General features: G+C 48.0%; 1 protein-coding gene across 1 annotated transcript in view; it reads right to left on the bottom strand.

The window, feature by feature from the left end:
- Window positions 1–2,398: 2,398 nt before the first annotated feature.
- Window positions 2,399–24,094, bottom strand: part of DAP (death associated protein) — a 57,953-nt gene continuing 36,257 nt past the window's right edge. The window contains exons 3-4 of the mRNA XM_054578329.1: window positions 5,731–5,773; window positions 2,399–4,387 (exon numbers count right to left, since the gene is read on the bottom strand). Of these exons, the coding sequence (XP_054434304.1) occupies window positions 4,274–4,387; window positions 5,731–5,773 (157 nt within the window). The 3' untranslated portion in view covers window positions 2,399–4,273. The remainder of the gene's footprint in view (window positions 4,388–5,730; window positions 5,774–24,094) is intronic.

The raw sequence follows: 24,094 nt of genomic DNA, 5'->3' as shown, positions 1-24,094 counted from the left end.
ACACAGCTTGAGTTGTTTTAGTTGCTTCCACTCCAGTGTCCTCACCACTGAAATACATATATTATTTTTTCCCCACAAGAATCCGGCATGAGGGGAATTAGCCTTTAATTGTTTAGTGCATTATTGTATGTCATGGACTTCTAGAACAGGACTATTAAAGTTTCTGAGCCTTAACACTGTCAACAATTTTGGTCTGGCTAATTCTTTGTGGTGGCTGTTGTCTTGAGGACTGTAAGATTTTTAGCACCTGGACTCTGTTCAGCAGATGCTGCCCACTAGCATTCCTCCCAGTCCTTGGTGGTGACAACTAAAGATGTCTCCAGACATTGCCAAATGTTCTATGGGGGGTAACATCACCCCCAGGTAGAAAGCACTGCCGTGGAGATAATGAAGATCATTATTAGAACTCGAAGCACATTCCATGTTCTCAAACCATCTCTATGTGAACAGTGACTCAAGCGGGTGTCTGGCAATTTGTGCAAAAACTGAGCCTTTGTGCTACAAAAAGTTGGACTATTTCAGGTGACCCTCCGCAGCACAGAATGACAATGCTGAAATGTAATCAAAAAGCTCATTCAGGGCTTCTGGGTACAGTTCCAAATCCTCCAGATTATATCATGTTGGGTCTTTTCCAGTTGACAAATTGGATTTTTTTTGAAAGCATGGCTGTTGAATTTATAATACGTAGGACTATAGGGGAGGATGAGAAAAATATTTTAAAAATTTATTTTATTACAGGCCCTCTTAATCAAATTTTAAGTGTTTGGGGAAGAGGAAGTTAAATGTTAGACAAAATGTTGTAAGACGTACAGATGCTTCCACATAGTCAAAGTGAAAACAGATCCCAGGTGCTGAGGGTCTCATGACAATTAACTGCAATGAACCGTGTGATGATGGCTCATTTCATGCGTCAACTAGGCTAGGTCACAGAGACGATAGTTGGTCCAATATTATTCTAAATGTTTCCATGAGGGTGTTTTTGGTTGACATTCATACTTAAATCAATGGACTTTGAGTGAAGTACAATGCCCTCCATAATGTGGGTGGACCCCCTCAAAACAGTTGATGGCCTTTCATAGAACAAAGACGTTCTTCCTGCCCCAGTTCCTGAGTAACAAGGAAATTCTGCCTGCAGATGCCTTTGGACTTGAAGTGCGACACTGGCTCTTCTCTGGCCTGCTAGCTTCCACAATCACGTGAGCCAGTCCTTAGAACAAATTATCTGCTTACCTACTTACCTATATATCTACTACTCAAATGCTATTGGCTGTTTCTCCAGAGGACCCTGGCTAATACAAATATGGAGGATATTCCAAGTGCTCGAAGTTTCCTGGTTAACTGTCACCATCCACTCACCCCCTTTGTTTTTCAAGAGCATATGGCTACAGATGCCCCCTGGGATGGTTATGCAATGACTTTTTGTTGTTGTTTTTATACTGCAAAGGCCAGCAGGATGCTAGGTCTTGGGGGGAAAAGATTTACTCTGGGTTTATAAGAAGCATTTAAGCAGCATGGCAGCTGTGAAGTTAGAAAAAGCTGCAGAACAGCAGAAGAGCACCCCAGGCCACCGAGGCAGGTGGCAGATGTTTCAAAAATAATTAATCAATTAAAAACCTGCTGGGGCTGGCGCCATCTCCCCTCTCCACGCAGACCCTCCCCACAGCCCTGCCCTTTCTCAAGGTGCCTAAGTGCAGCGTTTCTATGGCTGGCTGGTTCTTGTTCAGGTTGCGGGCCTGCCACACCCTGCAGTTCTGCTCCCTGATGCACACACAGGCTCACATGTGTCCACACCAGGCATGTGAAAGAACCTAGACCAAGGACGGGAGGCAGTTCTGTTCTGCTTTGGGCGTATGCTTGTGTGCATGTGAGTCAGCATTCCAGGGCGGAACACACCCCAGGTCCTCACCTGACCAACAGGGTACTGGGTGAGAAAACCCCAGGGTCCCCCCCACCTCGTGCAAATCCGTGACCTGATTCTGGATCTTGAGGTTGAAGAGCTGTGATTATTTTTGTATCCTACTCATACAGCTTACAGGAGACCTTTGGAGAAAGGCAGACGTCTTGTTTGTCAAAAGCTGCTCACAGCCACCCCTGGGATTCCTGCTCATAATTCCTTCCTAAGTCTGTTCCCAAAGGACACCTAGCACAGGGCCAGCTGCTAGGCCCAAGTAAGATGTTTTAATCAACTGCCTTTTTACCATTTTAGGACATTTTAAAGTGAATGATTAGACTTGAGGTGCTACATGTCCAATGCTCTGACTTTGTGTCTGGGACAGAATTTGTGTAAATACCCATCACGCATGAATGTTCTTATTTCTATAGAAACCATCTAGCAACCCTAGTAAAATGTAAAAGAGAAATCTCTGAAATATAAGGAAAATCAAACCATGAGAAGAAATGCAGGGGCTTTATTATAATCAGTATTATTCTTGAAGTTAACAATTGATAAACTCTTTCAGGAAAACACTTTGCTTTCAAAGATCCAGAACCCCCCAGATACATGCCAGATGCAGCTACAAGTACATGAAATACGCACCTCGAGAAATAGCCTGGTGCTTCTGGCTGCAAAACCAACAAGACCAAAGATGCGTCTGAATTTCTGTAGCAAAGGGTGCAACGGTCTACCTAGGCCTGACTGGTGCTGCCTGCTCTCAGCATCCCTTCTGAGATGCAGCTTTAGGAGGCGGGTGGGGCCGGGGGAGGGGTGGTGTGGGGCTGCTTGCTCAGTGTGCCTCACGAAGTGCTGCTCATCGAATCTGCATTTCCAAAGCCAGCCGCAGTGTGTGCCAACATCTCACGAGATTAGGAAACACCAGGTGTGACGATGTGATACCTGCAAGGTTAGACTCCAGCTTCCACCAGTCAATGGGATAGGAAACCAAACATTGCCTTTAGAATGCCAAGAGCATTCTCAAGTGGGAGGGGGGTGGGTCTGACTAGGTCTGGCCTCACTTTTACTGGCCGGCAGCCGTGGATTTGATCGTGGTATCAGAGAGGCTGGTGTGCACGCTGCTCACAGCATGCTGCTGGCCTGCAGCAAATGCACTGTTGGTGAGTGGGGCAGTCAGGCCATACCATCTCCACAAGCGTCTGCTTTGGAAGATTGTAACATCTGAGTAAAGGAGCCCTTTGGCTCTTCAGAAAAGCAGGGCACTCCACAGCTGTGAGCCAGAGAGCCGGCCAGGGCGGCTCCGGGCAGGAAACACGTGCAGAAGGCAGGACGCTCTGCCGTGCCCAGGTGAATGTGGGCCCTGGAGAACGTGCACTCAGGCAAAAGGAATTCTGGACAGCTGGACGGGTTGACAAACAGGATTTTCTAGCTCAAATGGAATGGGGTATTGCTATTTCTCCCTTTAGCGACAAAGGGCAAGTTTTCGTCTGGTTCTCTACGCATTCAATCCTTTCTACGCATTCTGTGCTCTTGCTGTCGTGTTCCCGAATTAGCTATACGTCTGTGCCTCCACCTGGTCAGTGATCACTTCCAGAACTCGGAACAGCTCTAGAGGCGTGTACTGAAAAGTGCAGGTTTGCCTCCTTCCTCTGGCAAAGCCTGTCTTGCCTGTGAGGCAGTGCTGGACCCTCGCTGAGACCTCATCCCAGAAGCACTACCTTTGGGCAAACGACCTACATTCTAATTTTTCAGCAAGAAGACTCGTGGGATAAATGAGCCATTTCAATGATTCAAGGTTTTCTTTGGTTCTCCCGGGACTGGCGCCGCCCTGCACAGGGGCCCCTCGTCACACAGGGAGTGACAGTCAGGGTGGCTGTGGTCTGTTTCCAGTCTTCCCAGCTTTGCCTCTTGGAGTGCCCCACCCCCCACAATTAACACTCCCCTTTCTTAGGCTCCCTCTGGGATTAGGACTGTATTGTCTTAGAATTGAAAACCATGAAATGATTGAGCTTTCCCCCTAATCTTAATCCAATCCTCCCAAATTTGTGCCCTCTTGTTTTTGAGACCACAGGCAGGAATTTTAGTCAATTGCTGAGACAGAGCTAAAGCTAAACTCTGAGCAACTTCATTTTGCTCAGGGCTCGGCGAGCTCTGCTAATGGCACAGTGATTCTCAGACACCAACCAGGACTCCCTGGAAACAAGGTTTGGGGTCTGTTTCTAGCTTTCGATACAGAAATGTAAGGCAAAGGAAGGGAGTTTTGCTTTGCCTTAGATTTCCCAGTGGAGCTGTGTTTTGAAGAAAATGCAGTTCTCTTTGCTGGGGAAATACCAAATGTTGGGAAACCAGGCACGGCTTGGGAGGGCGCTGGGTCCTCGCCGGTCACTTGCGAGGCTGCTGGATGTGCTGGGTTCTCGGGGACATATGCTTGTCTATGGAGGCGTGGGGCTTCTGGTGAGCCACCTGGGCAGCCGCTGGCGGGAAGTCTTTGTCGCCCTGTAGGAGACAGAGAACGAAGGCATGGGTTCATCAACACTGAATAGCGGGGTTCGTGTAGGAGCAAAGCCCCAACCCAGTGCCCACCGTGTCCCTGCGGCACAGGTGATGGAATGGGGACCTGTGGGCAGGCAGAAGCCTGTCCCCTGGGCTGTGGGGGTCCCGAAGCTCTCAAGGGAGCTGAAGAGCCACTGAGGCCCACGCAGCACCCAGAATGTGAGAATGCTCGCCGTCTCACACCGGGAACTGTGTTTGGGAGTCTTACTTCTGCTAGGACTGTTCTTGTAATCTTTTGAACTGGGGGCCAGATAGAACCAAATCCAGGGTGTTAACTTCAGATCTGCCACCACAACTGGGAGCCAGGAGGGAAACATGCGGGGCAGGGCTGAGGAGTGTGGGAGAGCACCTGCCTCGGCCTGTTGAGTCTCGGAGGAGGTGCCCAGCTGTTTACCTCACACATGAGAATCACCCTCTCATGCCGGCTGAGCCTGTGTGACCGGGGCAGGCTGGAGCCATGGATGCTGCTCTGGCTGAGCCAGCTGACCATATTTCACCTTGAACTGGTGTCTGCGTTTAATTTTCTCACGTGGCAGATGTGTCACTTGTCTGTCCCAGTGTCTCTGGACGGCTGTGGTGAGCTGTCCCTGGCAATGGTATTTTCTTTATACATCATGTGCGAAGTGCTCAGATGTACTGTGAGCCATGGAACTGTGGATGATGTTGCTGTGTCCTCAAAGTGGGAGTGAGCTGGTGAGAGGCCTGTAGTTACAAATTGCTGGGTCTCTACCAGAAGAGAGGGCTCTTGAAATGTAAAGGGTGTGTCTAAAACCCGTGAGTTTAGTCCAGGGGTTGGCAAGTATTTTCTGTAACACGTCAGATAGTATATATTTTAGGTTTTTGAGCTGTATTCTCTGCCTCAACTACTTGGCTCAGCCATGGACGATGCATGTATGATGGGTGTGGCTGTGTGCCACAAAAACTTTATCCATGGACACTGGAATCTGAACTGCATATAATTTTCATGTGCCACGACACAGAATTCTTATTTCAAATTTTGCAACCATTTAAAATGTAAAAGCATCCTCAGCTCACAGGTCTCCCAGCAGCACTCGGCCCGTGGGTAGCTGTGACTGAAGCAAAGGGAGGCAGGCGAGGGAGGAGAGGTGGCTGTGCCTGCTCCTGCTGTGCGCTCCACGCAGTCACTGTTCCTAATGCCTCACTGTACGCTCCACGGACAGGAGGCGACAAAGCGCCACTGGACGCTGGTAGAAGAATGGCATTTAACAAAGACAGAAGGAACTGAAAGATCACGTTCCGAGGCCCCGTTTGAGGAAGGCGCTTACCCGGGCGATCACACCGGAGATGAACACGGTGGGTTTAGGCGGACTGCAAGACAAGAAGGGAAAACATGATTTAGCCGAACAGCTCACAACAGGGGGCTGTGGCAGGCGATGAGGAGGAGGAGGAGGCTGCTTTCACAGGAGGGAAAGAAGCAGAGGCTGAGGAGGGAGGTGGAAGCAGGTAGGTAACCTCTTCCTCTTATTTCGTCACAGCCACCACCTGGGCTCAGGACACCTGTGGGGTCCTTCTCCTGAGGTGAGTTCAGGGAATAGATTGTAGCAAACAGCAGGTGAGTTGCCAGAAAGCACTTTCTTTTTATTTTTGTTCTTTGGTTCATCCTCAATTTGTAACTATGGGCAAGCCCAGTGGTTTTGGTTTTGGGAGATTATAGATATAGTTGCTTCTTGAAGCAGGAGAGCAGGGACACACTGGATGAACCCAGAGACTCTCAGAAGCTCCCTGTCCTGTAGGCTGAGGGTCCCCTTCCACAGTCCTCGTGGAGCCTGTGGCTTCCAGCAGCTTCTAGCGGGTGAGATTCAGAGCCAGTGCAAAGCTCCTGGCCCCTGTGGGACCCCAAGGAGTGGAAATGCAAGGTCCTTCTGAAGCTATTGTCATTTTTGATGTCTTTTATCATACTGAGCTCACCCACTGTCACCAAAACTGAGGGGATGGACTATAGGACCAAAGTAATACATTCTTATTACTGAGAAGCAGAGAAACCAAGACACGTTAGAAGCACTTGTAATTCTACCGCCTGGAGATAATCACTGCTAACATGTTGGCTACCCTTCCAGTCTTTCTATGGACAGGTAGGCACTTTTGTCTTATTAAATTTCTTTTGCTTTTCTTACAAAAAGAGCCATATTGTTTTGTAATCTGCTTTCTGTACTTTGGGTACAGTGAGCATACGTGCATGTTATTGTATGCTCTTTTATGCATTTTTAAATGGCTGCACATGTCATAGTTTTAAAATATCAGAACATGGTTCCAGGTAGTACACAGGTGCACACACCTCCAAAATGGCTTGAACAGGGAAAAAGAAACCTGGGAGCGACAGGTGATGAGGAGGTGAGTCCAGCAGGGAGAGTGTGGTTGGGGGCAGCTCAAGGAGAGGCGAGATTTGCTCCCGGCCGGTCTTGCTGGGCAGACAGCGGAACCCACCCGTGAGCCGCCAGCTTGCCTCCCACCAGCTTGGCTTCCGGGCCCTTTGAAGGAAGCCGCTCATCTTAGTTTAGTGTTGCTTCAGGCAAAAGTCCCCGTGTTCAGAAAGTTTACCGTTTAAGTCCCGAAGAGTTTAGCACAAACACCCAAAATTCCCCCAAGTAATTTCTGTTACTCCAAGAGGTGAAGAAACTTCAAGTCTTACTAAGCAGTACAGAAATGTCCCCACACGGCCGTGGCCTTCTTTAGCTTTTGTTGCATGATTAGCTGACTTGGATTCTTTCTCTTTTACCACACACATGAACTGGTCACAGGACCAATAGCCCGGCAGAGATGAGTAAGCTCAGCGCAAGTGTGAACCCCTCCGTAGCGTGTCTGGGTCTGTTTGAATCCAAGCACACCTGCACGAGTGCTCACGCCGCCCCCGGGCGGCCCGCAGGGTGTTCGCAGCCGAGGGGTTCGCATCCAAAGCTTGGAAACCGTGCTCTGGAGTCTCACTTTTTTGGAAAGAAATATGGAAATGGCAGCACGAAAGTTTCTTAACTGTTGAATGTTCCTCTGAAGAGTCTGAAATAGGGATGGTTTGTTCTGATAACGAATTCTGCAGTGTCACCTTCCAATAGAGTCAGGCCATCTGCAGGTGCCATGAGTGCGGGACTGCTTCCGTCACCTCCACTTCCTATTGGGTGTGCAACCTGAGTCAAGGCTCTGAAGGCAGAAACAGAGACGCTCCCTCCCTGCCAGCAAGAACCTGAGGAGAGAGTCACCCACAGAGAGTGACTGTAGTCAGAGGAGACACACAGTCGAGGAGATGAGCTCCTCCGCCCCTGTGAGCCCCAAAGGGCAGCTGAGGAAGCGCGGGCCCTTTTATACCTATGCACGCACGCACGCACGCACGCGCGCGCACACACACACGTATATAAATATATATCTTTGCCGTCTCTCTCCACATATATACATTCCATGTACTGTTGAAAAGCAGACAAGCAAAAAAAAAAAAAAGGTTAAAAGTAGCTCTATGTGTATAACACACACACATCTGTGCACAGAACAGAACTATACAAAAATTGTAACTCAATCAGCAGATAATGCTCCAAGGAGGTGGCGCGTCTGTCAGCTGGAGAGGAGGTGGTGGCTCTGTCACAGGCAGAATGACAGCCCGCAGCAGCCACCTAGTGAGTGGTCTGTTCCCTGCACCTGTTCCTTGTGTGCATGGCGGAAGGGTCTCCAGACCTCAGAGCCCCATCACGGGGCCCCACACTTACACCCAATGGCCTCCCAGGTCTCAGAGGTGACCCTTTGCACTCTGGCCCTGGGTGTCTGCTACGTTCAGCATGACAAGGCTGGGTTCTAGGCCTTGACTCGAGTGTGTCTTGGGAAAGGCATGCATGGGTGGTTAGGATGAGAGGTCACAGGGGCCGTGCTGCAGCCGGGACGTCAGAAAATGCAGGCGGAAGCTGCAGCCTCACTTCTGCCAACTGATTTTCCTGGCACCCATTTTAGCGTCTCCCCTCAAACAAGCCCCTCAAGGAGACTGTCACAGCATGGCTGCTAAACAGCTATGGACACTGGACTCCGGGGCTAAAGGAGGACCCCCCCCCGCCCCAACCTCAGCTCATTCCCTAAGGGGAGTCAGAGGCTGAGGGGCAGAGCTAGGGGCCCACATGGCACGTGAAGACGACTCTCCTCGCTAACCCCATTCTTACAGAGGCCCCCACACTCTGACTATCAGGACTTAAGCTGTTGAGTTTTGAGGGCCTTTTGGATTCTGCTCATAAGGAACAGTGTATCCAAGGAAAGCCTGCTGGGCTCAGAGTAAAGGAGAAAGCCCTGCGGATCCAGCATGTGGGAGAAGAGGTTCTTGCTGCATGAGTGCACTTTTTTGGTTGGTTTTGTTTTTAAAACACCGAAGACTTGTGCTGCACCTGCCTGGTCTTGCCTAGGCTAGCGGGGAGACTCCAGCCCGTGTCAGTTCTGGCGAACAGCTCTCCGACAGAGTCCAAGTTTGCTTCAAAACCCCAGCTAGCTCAGCAACAAATTAACACTTTAAAAAAAATGTACCTTTTAAGCCATTTTTAATTGGACAATTCAGTGCCATTAAGTACATGCACATTAGTATACAACCATCGCCATGATCCATTTCCAGGATTTTTTCATCATCCTCAACAGCAACTCTATTGAATAAATGGGAACTTCTCATTCTCCCTTCCCCTAAATCCTAGTAACTGCCGTTCTGCAATCTGTCCTGAGAATTCAACTCATCTAGTACCTCCTGTAAGTTTTCCTCTTGTGTCTGGCTTATTTCACTGGGCATAATGTCTTCAAGGTTCATCCACATTGGAGCACATGTCAGAACTTCCTTGCTTTTTCAAGGCTGAGTAACATGTCATTGTGTGGATAGAGCACATTTTGTTTATCCATTCATCTGCTGATGGGCACTTGAGTTGTTTCTGCCTTTCGACTATGGTGATTAATGATGCTATGAACATGGATGTACCAGATTCTGTTTGAGACCCTGCCTTCAATTCGTCCGTGTGGACACTCAGAAGTGGAATTGCTGGGCCGTGTGTTAATTCTATGTTGAATCTGAGGAGCCGCCATATGGATGTTCACAGAAGTCCCACCGTTTCAGATTCCCACCAGCCACGCACAGGGTTCCAACACCTCACATCCTCACCAACCTTTGTTCTCGTCTAATGCATGTGAAGTGGCATCTCACTGTGGTTTAGATTTAGCAAGTAATTTCAAGAATAAGCCCCTTTGCATCAAGAAATAATGAATATCAATCTGTATCGATCATTCATTCAAGGTTTTTATGACACAAACTCTCCCCCCCCGCCGCCCCCAAAGCCTTCTCTTTTCTAAAACTGAAAAGGCCACAATCAATGGGGAGGGCAGAGGGCAGCCCCCTGTGAGGAGGAGACAGGAGGCCGGCCTCTCGTGGGACACCTGACAGTGATGCTGCTCTCGCACCGCTCTCACCCTGGCGGACGCGTGCTGCCGGGCGGGTCTCTGTCAGGCTTGGCCAAAGGGCCCTGAGCCCGCTGCTCTGTTCCATAGACAGTTAATAGCATCTCACACTGGTAAACGTTTGTTTGTTACATTTATATAGTAAAAACTCTTTCTAAACTCCTTGAGCTGTGGTAGCTTAAACCAAAATTCACAAACAAGAAACCCTGGTAAAGAGTCTGCTTGCAAAGCTATGTTTGCAAAAACACGTGTATTTTAAATTCCATTAGGTTTCCATGCAAAGCATAACCCACATTTCCAAGATTCTAAGAAACTGTGATCGCGGCTTTGAGGATTTATTTAATCTGATGAAAATCATTCTGACAGCTGTTGTTTTGAAGATGCAACATTACTTTCTCTCAGGAAACACAGACAGTGAAAAATATCACTTCTGCTCTCCCCATATCCTTAGGCCTCTCCAGTTTTTAAAAACCACAGTTATTTAAAATGAAAGGAACTGCAAGCGAAGCGGAATTAGTAGAGATTAGAACCTGGGTAACACTTCCTGTACGTCAGCAGAAACTGCAGCTTTGTCACACCTGGAGTACGCAGCCCCCCACGATTGATGTAGATTTCCAGCATTCACCTGTTAAAGACCACATCAAAGTCTCACCAGGGTCATGTGCCCTGAACTAACGTTTCCTGTTACTTATTTGATAAGTTTCCTTGACGAATGAAGTTTATGCCTTATCGGCATTCCAGGCAGGCAGGGTGAAAATGACAGTACATGCTTCGTGAACGTGTCCCCTGGGGAATGCCGACACCCCCAGGGCCAGCTTGACAGTCTCATCTTTCTGCGGCAGTCCTCAAGGTTGAGAAACAGAATTCACATTTATAAAACTCCCTTGAACTCTAGAACAGCAATTATTGAAATATATGTCAATAGATTTTATTCAACTCAATACACCTAAAACACGACCCATCCAACATGTGATCAATAGAAAAATTATTGAGGTCACAGCCCTCGGCACTTCTGTGTGCATCCTAAAGACTTCACAACCTGGGCGGTCAGTGCAGATGTTTTCTGCCCAGCTCTGCGCAGTCTGAACTGACCTTGGCTAGTCCACCCTCCCTCCCATGTGGTCATCGGTGACACTGGGTCATCCAGAAAAGGCCACATCAGGACCTGGGAGGTGGTCATCATGTAACACCCCTACTGCTTCTGGTAAGAAGGTGTGAGTGCTCAGAAAGTGATTTTCCCCTGAAAATCTCCCTAAAAGTCCAAGTTGCCCATGAGTCAGGGACTGGCTCCCTCATAGACAGGCCCAGAGAGCTGTGTCAGAGTTTCTATTTAATTTTCCAGAGAGCAGTTCACATTTCTGTGCAAAGGGGGCCTGGCTTTCCAATGCCCAGTGACAGAAGTGCCCCATTTACCCTGTGGCCGCTCACTGGGGGCACCGCGCTGCTCCTGGGCCTCGCAGCCTTCAGGGTGTCTGTGCATGCCACAAGGGGATGGACAAGCACGCTGACCCCCCAAATCCAGCCCCACTGATGGGGACACTTCCCTGTGCCCGGGGGAGCTACAGTGTCACTCACAGGTGTTGAAAGTGCTACGGAGCCCCGCTGCAGCCAGAAAGAGAGGAAGGAGCAGCAGAGCCACCGTCCTTGGCAAGCTCATGCCAGCCTACGAGTCGGGTGTTGACGTGTAAAATTTTAAGTGGGGATCGGTGCCAGGAAGAGACAAGCAGGCTGCTTTGCTAAAATATACTCGGGGAGACTAACAGGTAGAGGAGGGTCAACGCAGATCCCAGAAAGGTGACACTAGGCTGAGATCCATGTGTGCACATGCACACTCGTGTCCACACAAGTGTGACAGGAAGAGGGACCCAAAGCCAGGGCACAGTGCATGAAAGGAAGGGTGTGATTTAACTGGCTTTTGTTAGCACGATGTCAATGAGGTGGAAGGGGGGCTCTTCTCTTGCAGTGAGGGGGCGGGCGATTTGGGAGCAGCCCAGCCTGCGTGATGAAACCCTGGGAAAAGCCACCCTCTTGCTTCTGCTCCCTGTGGAAGGAGAGGGTAGGGCTCTTAGAGACACTTTGCCATTAAGATGGCAACTGAGAAGCAGGTTCTGCTATTGAGTTTTTGACTTTGCTCTAAACCTGTGGCTCTGTATTTTCACAGAATTCACGAAAAAATATATTCCCACCTGGGGTGATTTTAAGTATATTTTCTAGTGAATAGATGAAAAACAAGTCCTTTCTAGCCATTTTAATTCTTGAAATAGCTTTCTGGCTTGGTGTTCATTTATATGGGTTATTAATTTTCTAGACACCACAGTAATAATTAGCATGGCTGGTGACCAGAGGGGAACATCTCACTTGACTGCATCCAGACATTTCTCTACAATGTCATTCTTCAGAGTTAGACAATCAAGGTTGTGTCTCTTCTTCAGCCGGTTTCAGAAGCTGAGAGCTTTACCACAAGATGGCACTGCTGGTCCTTGTAGCTGGTGGCTCTCGGGCTGGCAAAGTCTTGGTCAGCTTGGCCATACTGAGGAACGCTGAGAGCGGACGCCCCCGCAGCCAGGACGAGTGTATCCCCTGTCCCCTAAGTAATATGTGATTGTCCAGTGAAGCTAACTTTAGGTAAACAGAACACAACTCACGTGCTCTGCACTCTAAATCTGAGAGAAAATAATCTGGGCCCCAATTCCTTCTGGATTTGGTGTATGGAGTTTACAATATATTTTTAACAGGCATGAGCAAAGGTGTTCTTCTGGTGGAGATCATTTGAGCTCGTGTTCAAACTGGTCTTGCTTGGAACAAGAGGACTGGACCTCAGTCCTTCCGGGCCAGGGAGTTTTCTCTGCTCCCTTATTCAGCCCTGACAATCTGAGGGGGCAGTGACTTCAGGACCAGACCTTAGTCCAGGCTATTCTGAGTCTGTTTCAGAGATGAGTGCGGCTCTGGGTCTTCATGTGGGAGGATGCTCTTCTTTTCTAAGAAGACTCTTCTCTAGATGACATTCCGCCCACAGTCATTTGACTACTGCTGCTCCCGATGTGAACGCTTCACTCACCTGCTTATTTAGGCACAGAAGGCTGACACCCAAGCACTGAATGTGTAGGAAGGGTGAGTATGGCTTCTGCATAAACGAGGAGTCCTGCAGACACTTGAACTGCAGAGCGAAAGCTACCGCCTGTTCTGACAAGGCCTGGGCACCTTCGTTTTCCCTGAAGACACATTTCCAGAAGGCTACTCTATTCTTAGTACCCTACATACAGGAAGATTTCACTGTGTGACTTACGGCTTTCCCTTGATCCTTCCTCCCTCTCTCCTTACTATATTCTCCCTCTTTCCCTGCATGCAAAGAAGATAAATACAGTAAGTATTCTAATTATTTAGCTTGAATCTTATGGATTTAACTCATAGGGGCCAGGGAGAGTGTCCGTATTCATAACAACACAGAGAGTCGCCATCTGTGATGAGAGAAACCCAGACCACCCTTCCTGACAGTGTGTGGGTGAGCCAGGCGCCTGCGTGGTTTGGAAACTCCAGCTCCTTCTGTGGCACAGAGAAAAGCCATGTACTTGAGCATCTGAGGACTGGCTTTGGAGACAAATGACTCTGGGTTCAAATCTCAGTTCGACCAAGTAGCCTCTCCGAGACTTAGCGTCCATCTTTACTGTAAAATGAGAACAATCCCTCGTTCATGGAACAGTTGGGGGTTGAGTGAAACTAAACAGTGGGCACTGTGCTTAGAACTCTGCCTCCACTGACAAAAATCACATTTCAATGTAGTAAGTGCTGAATTAATTGCCTGTGTAAGCACAGTGCAGAAGTAGTTATTTTGTCTTCTAAAGTGTAATTTAAGAATTTTTTTTTTTTTAAGACTAGAGAATTCTAGGGCTTTTTAGAGCATCTTTGAGGAATGACAGGGTGTCCAGCTTAAGTTTTCTCATTCCTGTCCTAAGGCCATACGGTATCATGGGGCAGGATTCGAGGGCACTACAGAGAGAACAGGTTGTCCCAGTGCCAAAGATTTTGAACCCACGCCCACCCCACTCACAGAACACTGTGCAGGGCAAGAAAATTGCTTCTTTTATGTTGCTAAATGTTCCAGAAAAGATACCTCTTAGGAAGAATATAGATTATCATTGCAGGTGCTAAGTTTTAAAACTAAAAAAAATATTTGGTGTGTGTGTGTTTTACCATGTAGCAATGCTGAAGATGCTGGAAAAAGCAGGCAGGTTAGGTCCAAAACTATGCTGTCAGAAGACGCTGGCTATAAGTGGACCAGTTCTAAATATGCTAAATCAGGCAAGACTGAGTGATATTTGGAGAGACTCTTAGGTTCTGCTTGGAAGTTCCTGTTTACAGTCGGCTCCTTATAACACAGAAACCCTCTATTCTCTTGCATAGCCCTGTGTAACTATCACATGTGTATTAGAAATTCTAAATGTTATTTCATTTCAGTAAGTAACACACCTTTGTTTCTGAACACATTTGCTTTATCGTCTTCCTTTTGAATTTCAATTGTATTAAAGTGCCAGTGCTGATCAGACAGGTGCTCAAACGTCAGTGTTTATTATCTATGTTGGGAAACCAGATCTAGTCAGCTATCTTTGGGGTCAAGAATCATGTCTTATAATGGGATGATTTTGGGGAGAAGGGTACTCATGGTTCAGAGTACAAAGGACAGACTTTCTAGAGGACATGTATTACAGCTTTAAAAAAGGAAAATGATTATGTAAGTAGAAAAAAATCTGACATGACAAGTGCTAATAGAATTCTTATTACAAAGAAGTACATGCTGACGTTAAATCACATTACAGACTCCAAAAACTTATCTGGTCTGGGTATACTACTATCTCTGGAAGTCCAGGAGGCTGACCTCAAATGGGACCAGACATCACTAGGATAGGTTTGTGGAGAATCCAGCAATCAAAGAGGAGAGATGCCAGGTTTAATTGGTTCTTGAGGACTTTCAGCGAGGTCTCTCTTAGGGAGCAAAAGTCAAAAGTCTTGGGAAGACTAAACACAGCTTAGGTGAAAGTCAGGTACCTGGAATGCCTCACAAGAGCATCTGGATTTCTCTGTTGCCGGATTCCCCAGCAATTATATTCTTAATCCACCCTACAATTCAGTGGCAGGGAGGGATCTGCTGAGCTGATAGCCAGCCCCTCCCCCGTCAGCCAGCCAGACAGGACAAGCTGTCCTCCTCAGGGGGTCTCCTGATCTGTAAATTCAGCTGCTGCCTGGCTCTGTGGACTCTGCTCAGACCACACCATGCCCTCATGCCTTTTTGGGAATTAACAGAAAAAGAGGTGACAAGTCAAGTATGTAGGAAACTAGCCCACTGCCAATTCTGCTTACTTTTTAAACACGCCAGTGAGCTCAGACGATGATTTCCATTCAACCCAAGAGCCCCACCCCTACCCATACGTTTAGAGCCAGCACTTCAGGAGATTCCAGCAGCACAGGAACAAGCAGGATGCACTGTGGTGTAGACTAACATCTGTTCCTTGAGGTGGTGAGGAATGCACTGAGCACGGATTAAGGTCTTCATCCACTGACTGCTGAATAGTCTTTTCCAGTGGCCAGCTCATTCCTGATGCATTAATACTCAGGGCCCTAGGGTTTACTTGTTGGCTTCATTTATTTATTCACCACAGAGCAATAGCTATACATGCCAAACATGCCTCAACATTAGAAAGCACTTCATTACATCTGGAGGGCCTCCTGTTTCCTGCCTCTTCAGTGGCTGCAGGCGCACCTGCCCCCACTCCTCATCACAGTCATCCTCTTTTTCCTGCCCGCCCATGAGCACTCAGCATTCACCTGCCGTACGGGGTTCTGGGTCAGGGACAGGGCGAAGACAAAAGGTGTCAGAGAGCTGGTCCGAGAGGCCAACCAGGTTTACCAGAAGCGAACATGGGAATCGGGACAAACTGTCCCTGTTTCAGTGGGGCTGGCGTTTGTGGCAACCGCACGAAACCGAGCATGTCCTTATCCACAGGAAGAAACCCCATAGGCAGATCTTCCATCAGGGGTGTGAATTCTCCCAGGGCTGCTCCTGATATCATGCAGAGAACCTGAGACTCTCTCTGAACTTAGCAAATAAAGATTTCAAGTGAAGAACAGCAGGGCAGGAGCATGAGATAAAGCAAACATCCAACATGCCTGCACTGGACCCCACGCCCAATGCTCTCATTACCACCCCTTCCTGCCAAATGCTCCCTTTGGGTGTCTGCTTCCTTAGGGCCCTTTCCTTTGCTTGCTGCAGGAACAGCCAGATAATCTGCTTTTAATAACAGGTAATGTTATTAAAAAGCCAGACAGATAAGTCAATGGCAGTGAGGCAGTTTCATGGGGCTGAAAGAGAACAGGTGGCCACAGGCATTTGAGTTGACTCTGAACCTCAGCGTCCTCATCTGAGATGAGGAGCTAGTAACCCCTCCAGAGCTCACAGGAACTGGAGGAAGACCAAGTGAGCTCCATGTGTCAGGCACACTGCACGGAAAAGGTGTAACTCAAGGTGAGAGGTCAGCATGTAAATCGAAGCAGACTGATCCAGGCCACACCCACTTTACCTGGATGGTAGTTATTAAATTTGTGAAAATGAGAGCAGAAAGGCACAGCCTTGTGTCTGGAGGACGGCTTCAATCTGCGATCTGGGGCAGCCACACGGACCTTGCTAGGGTTTCAGGAAAGGACTGAACAAGCAGCAACCTGGGCTTTCCCTACGGAGCCGAGGTGCACCTGGAGGGACAGTCACAGCCACAACGAGGGTGACCAGGGTAGGCTGACCTCTCAGTGCGCTGGGCGTGCCATACTTCAAGGGATGTTGGGGGTAAATATAAACTCAGTGTTTAAGAAATCAAAGGGGAACCGATGTTCTCTAGTGCTGTTTGCTAAGGCACACACGAGCAAACCCCACCCCAGAGCCTCCTTTTCCCCCACGGGCAGGAAGACACATCCACCCCTAAGGCCCATCTATTCCAAGAGCATGATGGGAAGCGTAAGAACAGCACAGCCACATTTCGGAGGAGCATGGAAACCCCCAGGACTAGTGACAGTGGTGAAGCACCACAACATATGTAAGTGATTCAGAATGCCAGCTGAAGTTGGGGGGAAGAGGGATAAGGGGCCTTTTTCTCCTCTTCTAACCCCTGCTGTCCCTGCAGGGAGTGGAGTTTTGTTAGACTGGAAGAGGAAAACAGCTCAGTTGAAGAGTTGATTCTGGTTGGGGAGCTCAACCTGGCACAGCTGAGACCCAGGGCAGCAGGGATGCCTGGGGCATGGCAGGTCTACAGATGTGGATCTTTGCACGTAAACACTGTGCCCGTGCCTGTGCCTCGAATAAATATTTACTGAGCAACCACAAGTGCCAGCCACTGACTGGGCTGGGCACTGGAGACCCGGTGTGACCAGCATAGAAGGGCCCTCCTGGAGCGTAAGTGCACGAGGGGCTGGGCTCCGCAGTGTGGACTGGGACTCGAGACAGGCTTGACATTCTTGCTAATGGACCCAGGGCCCTTGTTTCTCTGGGTCATGTGCTATAGGTACGATAACCTTATTGTTTTGCTCTTTGTTATTGAGAAACAGAACACGCTGCCTGACAAAGAGAAGTCCTTGCGTGGACGAGGAGAAAGAATAATTGAAACCAGAACTATTCCAGAAAATCTGCACCATGTAGCCCCAGATTCGGAGGAGCAGGTGTCAATTGTCTGTGCTTGCGCTGTTCCATCACCTGGGTTAAAGCATGTGATGACTGAGCTGTCACCTTGGAAACCAGAAAGAAGGGCCCTAAGGAACAGTGACACCCAGGAGGAAACCTGGAAAGGCCTGGGACACGGAGTCTGCCTGGGGCAAGTGGATACATTGTCTCTCTCTGCTGGGAGGCCTTCTCGAGGAAACCAAGAGTGCAGTATTTGAAGTGAGATACGTGAACAGTGCAGTCAGATAAAAATCATTTGTGCCCTGGCTGGTGTGGCTCAATGGACTGAATGTTAGCCTGCGAACCAAAAGGTCGCAGGTTCGACTCCCCATCAGGGCACGTGCCTGGGTTGCTGGCAAGGTTCCCAGTTAGGGGTGAGCAAGAGGCAACCAATTGATATTTCTCTCGCGCATCAATGTTTCTCTCCCTCTCCTTCTCTCTCCCTTCCCCTCTCTCTAAAAATAAGTAAATAAAATCTTAAAAAAAAAATCGTTTGCAGCTGTGCTGCTTGTTTCAGAGAGACGGGTGGAGATGGAATGGGAGTACTGACTTGGAACACTGTCTTAAAAGAAGTTCTATAATGTACAAAGAACCCCAAAGAGGAGTTCTTCTTAAGATCAAGATGCAGTTTGTTGCTCTCCCTTGGCATTTGCCTCAAAAATGTGCTGATTTGAACATAAAGAAAAACCCAGCATCTCTATGGTTCAGTAACATGGCGGTGAGGGAGTCCTGAAACGAATGTCGGGGACGTAAGCACACATGTTTTCTGCATTTCAGTCTTCAAAAATCATTGCGATGGCAGATGGCATTGTATCTGTCTTCCTGTCCTTACGTGGGGGGGGCGGGGGGGAAGCAGCCAACCCCTGCTGCCACTTCTCTGACCAGTCACCCTGGGATGGTCATGTGTCCCTGATTCCTGGGGGACTGAGTTCAGGTCCTGGCCCCTGTGTAATTACCAACAGCGCCTCCTTTCACTCTCAAAAACACACCAGCCTCAACGTATCACACAGTCACTCCAAGCCGAGATACAGAATTCTAGAATGATCCTCCATGTTACTATAGGGCTCTAAGGAGCTTCATCTTGCACAGAAGAAATGCTGGTACTCTCCCTGCCTGTATGGCCTTACACTTAGCCAGCTGGCAAACACCAGCTCAGAGGGAGCTCACGTGTTATCTTTCCATTACTTTCCCTGACCCTGTGGCCTGAACTGACATTTTCCCAGCTGTGTTTCCACAAGAACTTCTCACTTAATCACACTACTGTGTAGGCTGTTGCACGCCTTCAAGGTTAAAGACAATGGCTGAATTTGCTGTGTCCCTAGCACCTGGCATCGTGTCAGGTGCAGAGAGAGGCTCAACAAATGCCATCACACCACATGAGCGTCACAGCACCACCTGTGCAGGGAGTGAATCAGCCAGGTGATAAACCAGGGCTCACGCCTTAGAAATGCATGTAACTCCTTGTGCATGGAGCGCCGCAAAGGCTTGCAAAGCAGGGATCAGAGACGGGTGGATTCATTCTGTTACCTACCCATCTGGCTGCGCTGGATCTGCTGGCGATGGGGAGATAACCTGGAGTTCCCCAGCACAGGGGCTCTTCCTCTAACATTAGCTAGACTGACCTTGAAGACTGGTAAACTGTTTTCCTCCCAATTAAAAGAGAGGTCAGGCTAAGAGGTACTTCTTCAGGTCATCTCAAGTCAAACTTGAGAATGGTGATGAAATCATGTGTTGAATCTTAAATGATGAAGAAGGGAGGGGTGCCCTATGAAAACCAGTTTTGAGAGTCTGAATTAACAAATTTAACAGAACCCCCCCCCACCCCCAAATCAACCTTTAATTCCTAGCCATTCCTGAAAGCTACTGATAAGAGCTGGATTTCTTTGCAGGATTCTTGCCATAATTCCCCAAAAGTCTGGAATGGATCAAAAGTACAGGTGACCAGACTGAAACCCAGGCTTCAAGGCAGCCAAACTGGTAAAGAAACTGGAGTCCTTTTATTAAAATCAAGTGTGACTTCACTCATGACCGAACAACCAACTCAAAGCAAAAGCAAAATGTGCAAGGCATTTCCTCTGGAGCTTGGAGAAGGTAAAGATTATGCAGCCACTAGGCCTACCCTCAACATGACGGTTTACCAGACTTTGTCTTTTCAGCTGGATTCTCAAATACCTGAAGGATCCAGGTCTTCACTTAAAACGTTTCTCCTCCTCACCTACAGCCGTCCCTGATTCCTTGGTTTGGTTGGCTGCTAGTGAGTATCAGGAAACAGGGCCTGCTTCCAGTCACTCCCACTTAACACGAGCGCCTGAGAGCAGACGCCAGGAGCAGGGCTCAGCGGAGAATGACTCTCGCTAGGGCAGCGGGCAGTACCTCACAGAGCGCTCCCACAGTATTGCAGTCGCTTGTTTGGGTGTAGAATTTATTTCCCCTTAGCAACACTATTAATGATGCTTAGGTCCCTATGCTGTCTCATAATCCATGCAGCCCAGTGTAGGACACTAAATGCCTGGGTCCCCAGTCTCAGGGCTGGCTGGTTTCTGCAGCCTTGGCGGCCCTGGGGCACAGGCAGGGGACTAAGCGCCAGCTTCCAGGTGGGCTGGTCCATTTGCTGCATGTCCGGCACCTCAAACCTAGAACAGTTGTGTGGGATTCCGTTTTAGAATTCAGGAAGCATCACAGAGGGAGCAGCCCAGTGAAGTTAGCTCTAAAAGGACTATTTCCCCTAACAATTAAAAGAAATATCCCAAAGGATCCATAAGGGATGAGTAAATTATTAAACTATTAAGATGTTGCTATAAATATACAGTGTTAATTCAATAATTCATAATGGACTGGTACAACAAGATTTCTAAGGCTCATAAAATACAGCTGGCTTTTGGAGGTAGTTAGCTTCTGGGGTGCACGCCAACCACGTCTTATTTATTTATTTATATATATTTTACAGATTTTATTTGTTTATATTTAGAGAGAAGGGAAGAGATGGAGGAGGAGGAGAGAAACAGTGATGTGTGAGAGGAGCATAGATTGGTTGCCGTTTGCATGCACTGGGGACCTGGCCTGCAACCAAGGCATGTGCCCTGACTGGCGATCTTTCGGTTTGCAGGACAATGCTCAGCGCACTTAGGTACACCAGCCAAGGCAGATGCCAACTGTTTCTTCCCCAAGCAGTCACAGCCTGGGGATACTAGGGCGCCTCCTGGAGCCCCGGTGGAGGAGACAGCAGGGCCCCGGTGTGAGGAGCCAGGCAGGGGCCTGTCTCTGGGAGAGGGGAGACAGGGAGGGGGTGCTGCAGCGCCCGTGAGGCTTCGCGCCCCGTGCCAGGACAGTGACTAGCAGTCACAAAGGTGCAGAACCTCTCACCTGAAGCCAGTAACAGAACAGCCTGTCCCTTAAACCCTGGGCCAGTGTGGGTGACACTGACCTTCACATGTGCCCTTGTGCCTCAGAGTTTCCATCAGAGCCCCTGATCTCTTACCTGAGTCAAAGGTTTCCGAATTCAGATTTTCTCAAATTTTATAAAGGTAACACATTGCATAAATTATGTTTAATGGACACTCCGGTGTCGGGGGGCAGCAGCCCATATTCAAACCCATTAATATTTTCTATAGCTCAATGTATGGAGATTACACTAAGCAAGATAAATAAGGACTACAAATAGCCTCACATCAGTTCAATTCTTGCCAGCATATAGGTAGGATTTAGCGTGGAGATGTGAAAACCTTTGCAGTTTTCTGAGCTCTCTGGGCCAGCCCTGGTGCTATTTGGGCACTTTCTGCTTCCTGCTTCCTCTGAGGCTCTCACTACTGCTTCGCCTGCCACCAAAAAAAGAAATGGATTTGGACTAAACAGGCTGGTATAGCTGTCAAGGGGCAAGAAGAATCCTAGGTATTATGACGGGATTACATGGAGAAGCTACTGTCAGCTCTATACATTTATCTATATAGAGTAGAATTTCATTCATGCATTTAGGCAAAGCCTTTGGCAAGACAAAATAAATCATAGGCAAACAGGGAATTTCTTCCCACTAGCCAGCCGCCCCCGCCAGCCTTTTCTGGGTTGAGAGAACTGTGCACCAATAGCGTGTCTCACATTCGCAGGCAGACCTTTCCCTCATTTCAGAGCTCATCTGTCCAGGTTCCAGCGACCTTCTCCACAAGGTGTGCGGGGCGGGCAGCACACTCGTCACTCTGACCTCTTCTTACACAGCTGAAGAAGCAGCTTAGTGACAGAGAAGGCCATGTCACCTGTGGTCATGGGACTGGGAGGAAGTGAAGTCAGGGCAAGAAGCCAGGCCCTTAGATTCTCTGGCAAACTGCTCTCCTTACACCTGCCACACACGGAACCCTCAGGACTGTGGCCCCAAAATATGTTCTGTCCAACTCTAGTCCTGCAACAGGACTCGAGTGACCTTGGGCAACTGAGTTTTGGAAAGACTGCTCCCTGTATCCTCTTCCTGGAGATTTCAATGCCCCTTAGTGTATTAGGGCCCTGAGATGTCTTAAGGAAACCAGTTAACTTCATTTAGCCCATATTCCTTGAATGCATTTGCATATGGAACCCTTTTGGCTAGAACTCCTGTCAGCTTTGACACATTTTGGGACACTGATTAAAGGTAGTTTCAAGTGTTTCGATTTTACGTGGAGCTGAAAACAGCTTATCTATCTGGACAGCGTTTTACCTCAAAGGCTGAAAGAGAAATCCCAATGAACTATCGGGATACCTAAGTCTAGGGAGTCCATTTTTCCATCCTAGTTCTTCTCCTCTACTTCTGCCAGTCACCTGGGTGCCTTGGGTGCTCCATAGCCTGCTCTCACCTCACGGCTGTCCCTGAGCAAGGCTGTGTACCAGGCTCACACTTTTAGCCTTGTCATTTGTGGTAAAGCAAGACCACCCACCGAGGGCCAAATGCCCTCATCCACACGCACTACCTGTGCAAAGCCTGGTGGACCTTGGGCATTTCTGATAGAGCAAGAGGAACTCAACTTCAGTCTAAGACTCCAATGCCAACTCCTTTCACGAGGAAGGTCACAACAGGAGAGCAGCAGCATTACAATCAAGTGAACTCATGCCTTTGAGCTCTGATGTCCTGTGGAATTATTTGATGGGAAATCAAATAATTATTTCCCATCAAATGATTCCACAGGAAATTCTAGAAATTATGAAATCCTTGGTCAGGTGGGAGAGCCAGACCAAATGCCCTTGATGGAACATTAGTTCCATGAGCCATAATACAGTGACATTCATTTGGGCAATTACCGCCCTTGAGGTCTTGTGAGGTTCCTAGAAACAAAGTGTTTCTCAAACGTGCTATTAGGTGGACAGGAAAGTGATTGCGGTAACCTTCAAATTGTGGACTATCAATGACAACCAGAGATGTCCACTTCCAGAATTTTAAGATAACTTTCAGTTCTAGATTTTGACGGTAAAATAGTGGAGATAAAGAGTAATAACAGCCCCAACTGGCATGGCTCAGTTGGCTGTATTGTCCCACAAAGTGAAACGTCGCCGGTTCAATTTTCGGTCAGGGCACATGCCTGTGTTGCAGGTTTGGTCCCCTGTTGGGGTGCATAGGAGAGGTGGCTGATTGATGTTTCTCTCTCACTTTGATGTTCCTTTCTCTTTCTCCCTCCCTCCCCTCTCTCTAAAAGTATATCAATAAAATATTTATATACAAAGAGTAATAAAAAACATACTCTAGTAAGAGCTAATGTTTTTTTCTCTTATTCTGTGCCAGGAACTATTGTAGGTGCTGCAGACACATTAATTCATGTAATTTTCATGACAGCCTGATCAGGTAGGTACTATCATCAATCACAGTATACAGGTGAGGACATGTAGGCACCGAGAGGGTTAGTAAGCTGCTCAAGGCTACACGGCCAGTAACGGGAGAGCCAGGATCCAAACTCACAAGCCTGGTCCCTAACAACAGCTCTGATGCTTTTCAAATCTAAACTTTTTGTGGTTATAGCACAATTTTGTTAATTTACACAAATATTTGATTTATAAGAAAATCAGACACAGGCTAACAAATAGACAGACTTGTTAAGACTCACTCACTTTACTAATTAATGACAAGGTAGTTGAGAAATATTTTACTAGGACGGATTTTTCATAACAATGTGTGAGACAAAATTATGAGGGGATTTTTATTAAAGACACACTTTTATTAACTTAAAAACAGTACTTGGGGCCATGAAATGCTTACCTGAGTTTAATATAATACATTAAGGTACACCTAAGAGGTTGATAGGAGAGTGAATGTAAACCCTACACTGCAGGTCAGAGGACCCACATGGAGAGAGCAGGTAAGGCCCAGACGGCTCAGAGGTCAGAGCGCCAGGGAACCTGATGCACACAGTGTGCTCTGGTTCTTCTTCAGGAACAATGCAAACCACGCCGTCTTCCCCTAATCACATCATCTTGGCCAAGTGACTTCTCCTTTCTTGATCTGGGTCCCTACAACTCTAAGATGCAGGGAGGACAGTGCAAAACCGACACAGAGAAGCCAAGCAGAGATTGGCTATAAAGAGAAA

This window comes from Pteronotus mesoamericanus, unplaced genomic scaffold, assembly GCF_021234165.1.
Source record: "Pteronotus mesoamericanus isolate MK-2021 breed Mesoamerican mustached bat unplaced genomic scaffold, CSHL_Meso_final contig_50, whole genome shotgun sequence".
Taxonomy (NCBI): domain Eukaryota; kingdom Metazoa; phylum Chordata; class Mammalia; order Chiroptera; family Mormoopidae; genus Pteronotus; species Pteronotus mesoamericanus.
The sequence above is the reverse complement of the archived record's forward strand: the minus strand, read 5'-3'. Positions and strand labels throughout refer to the sequence as shown.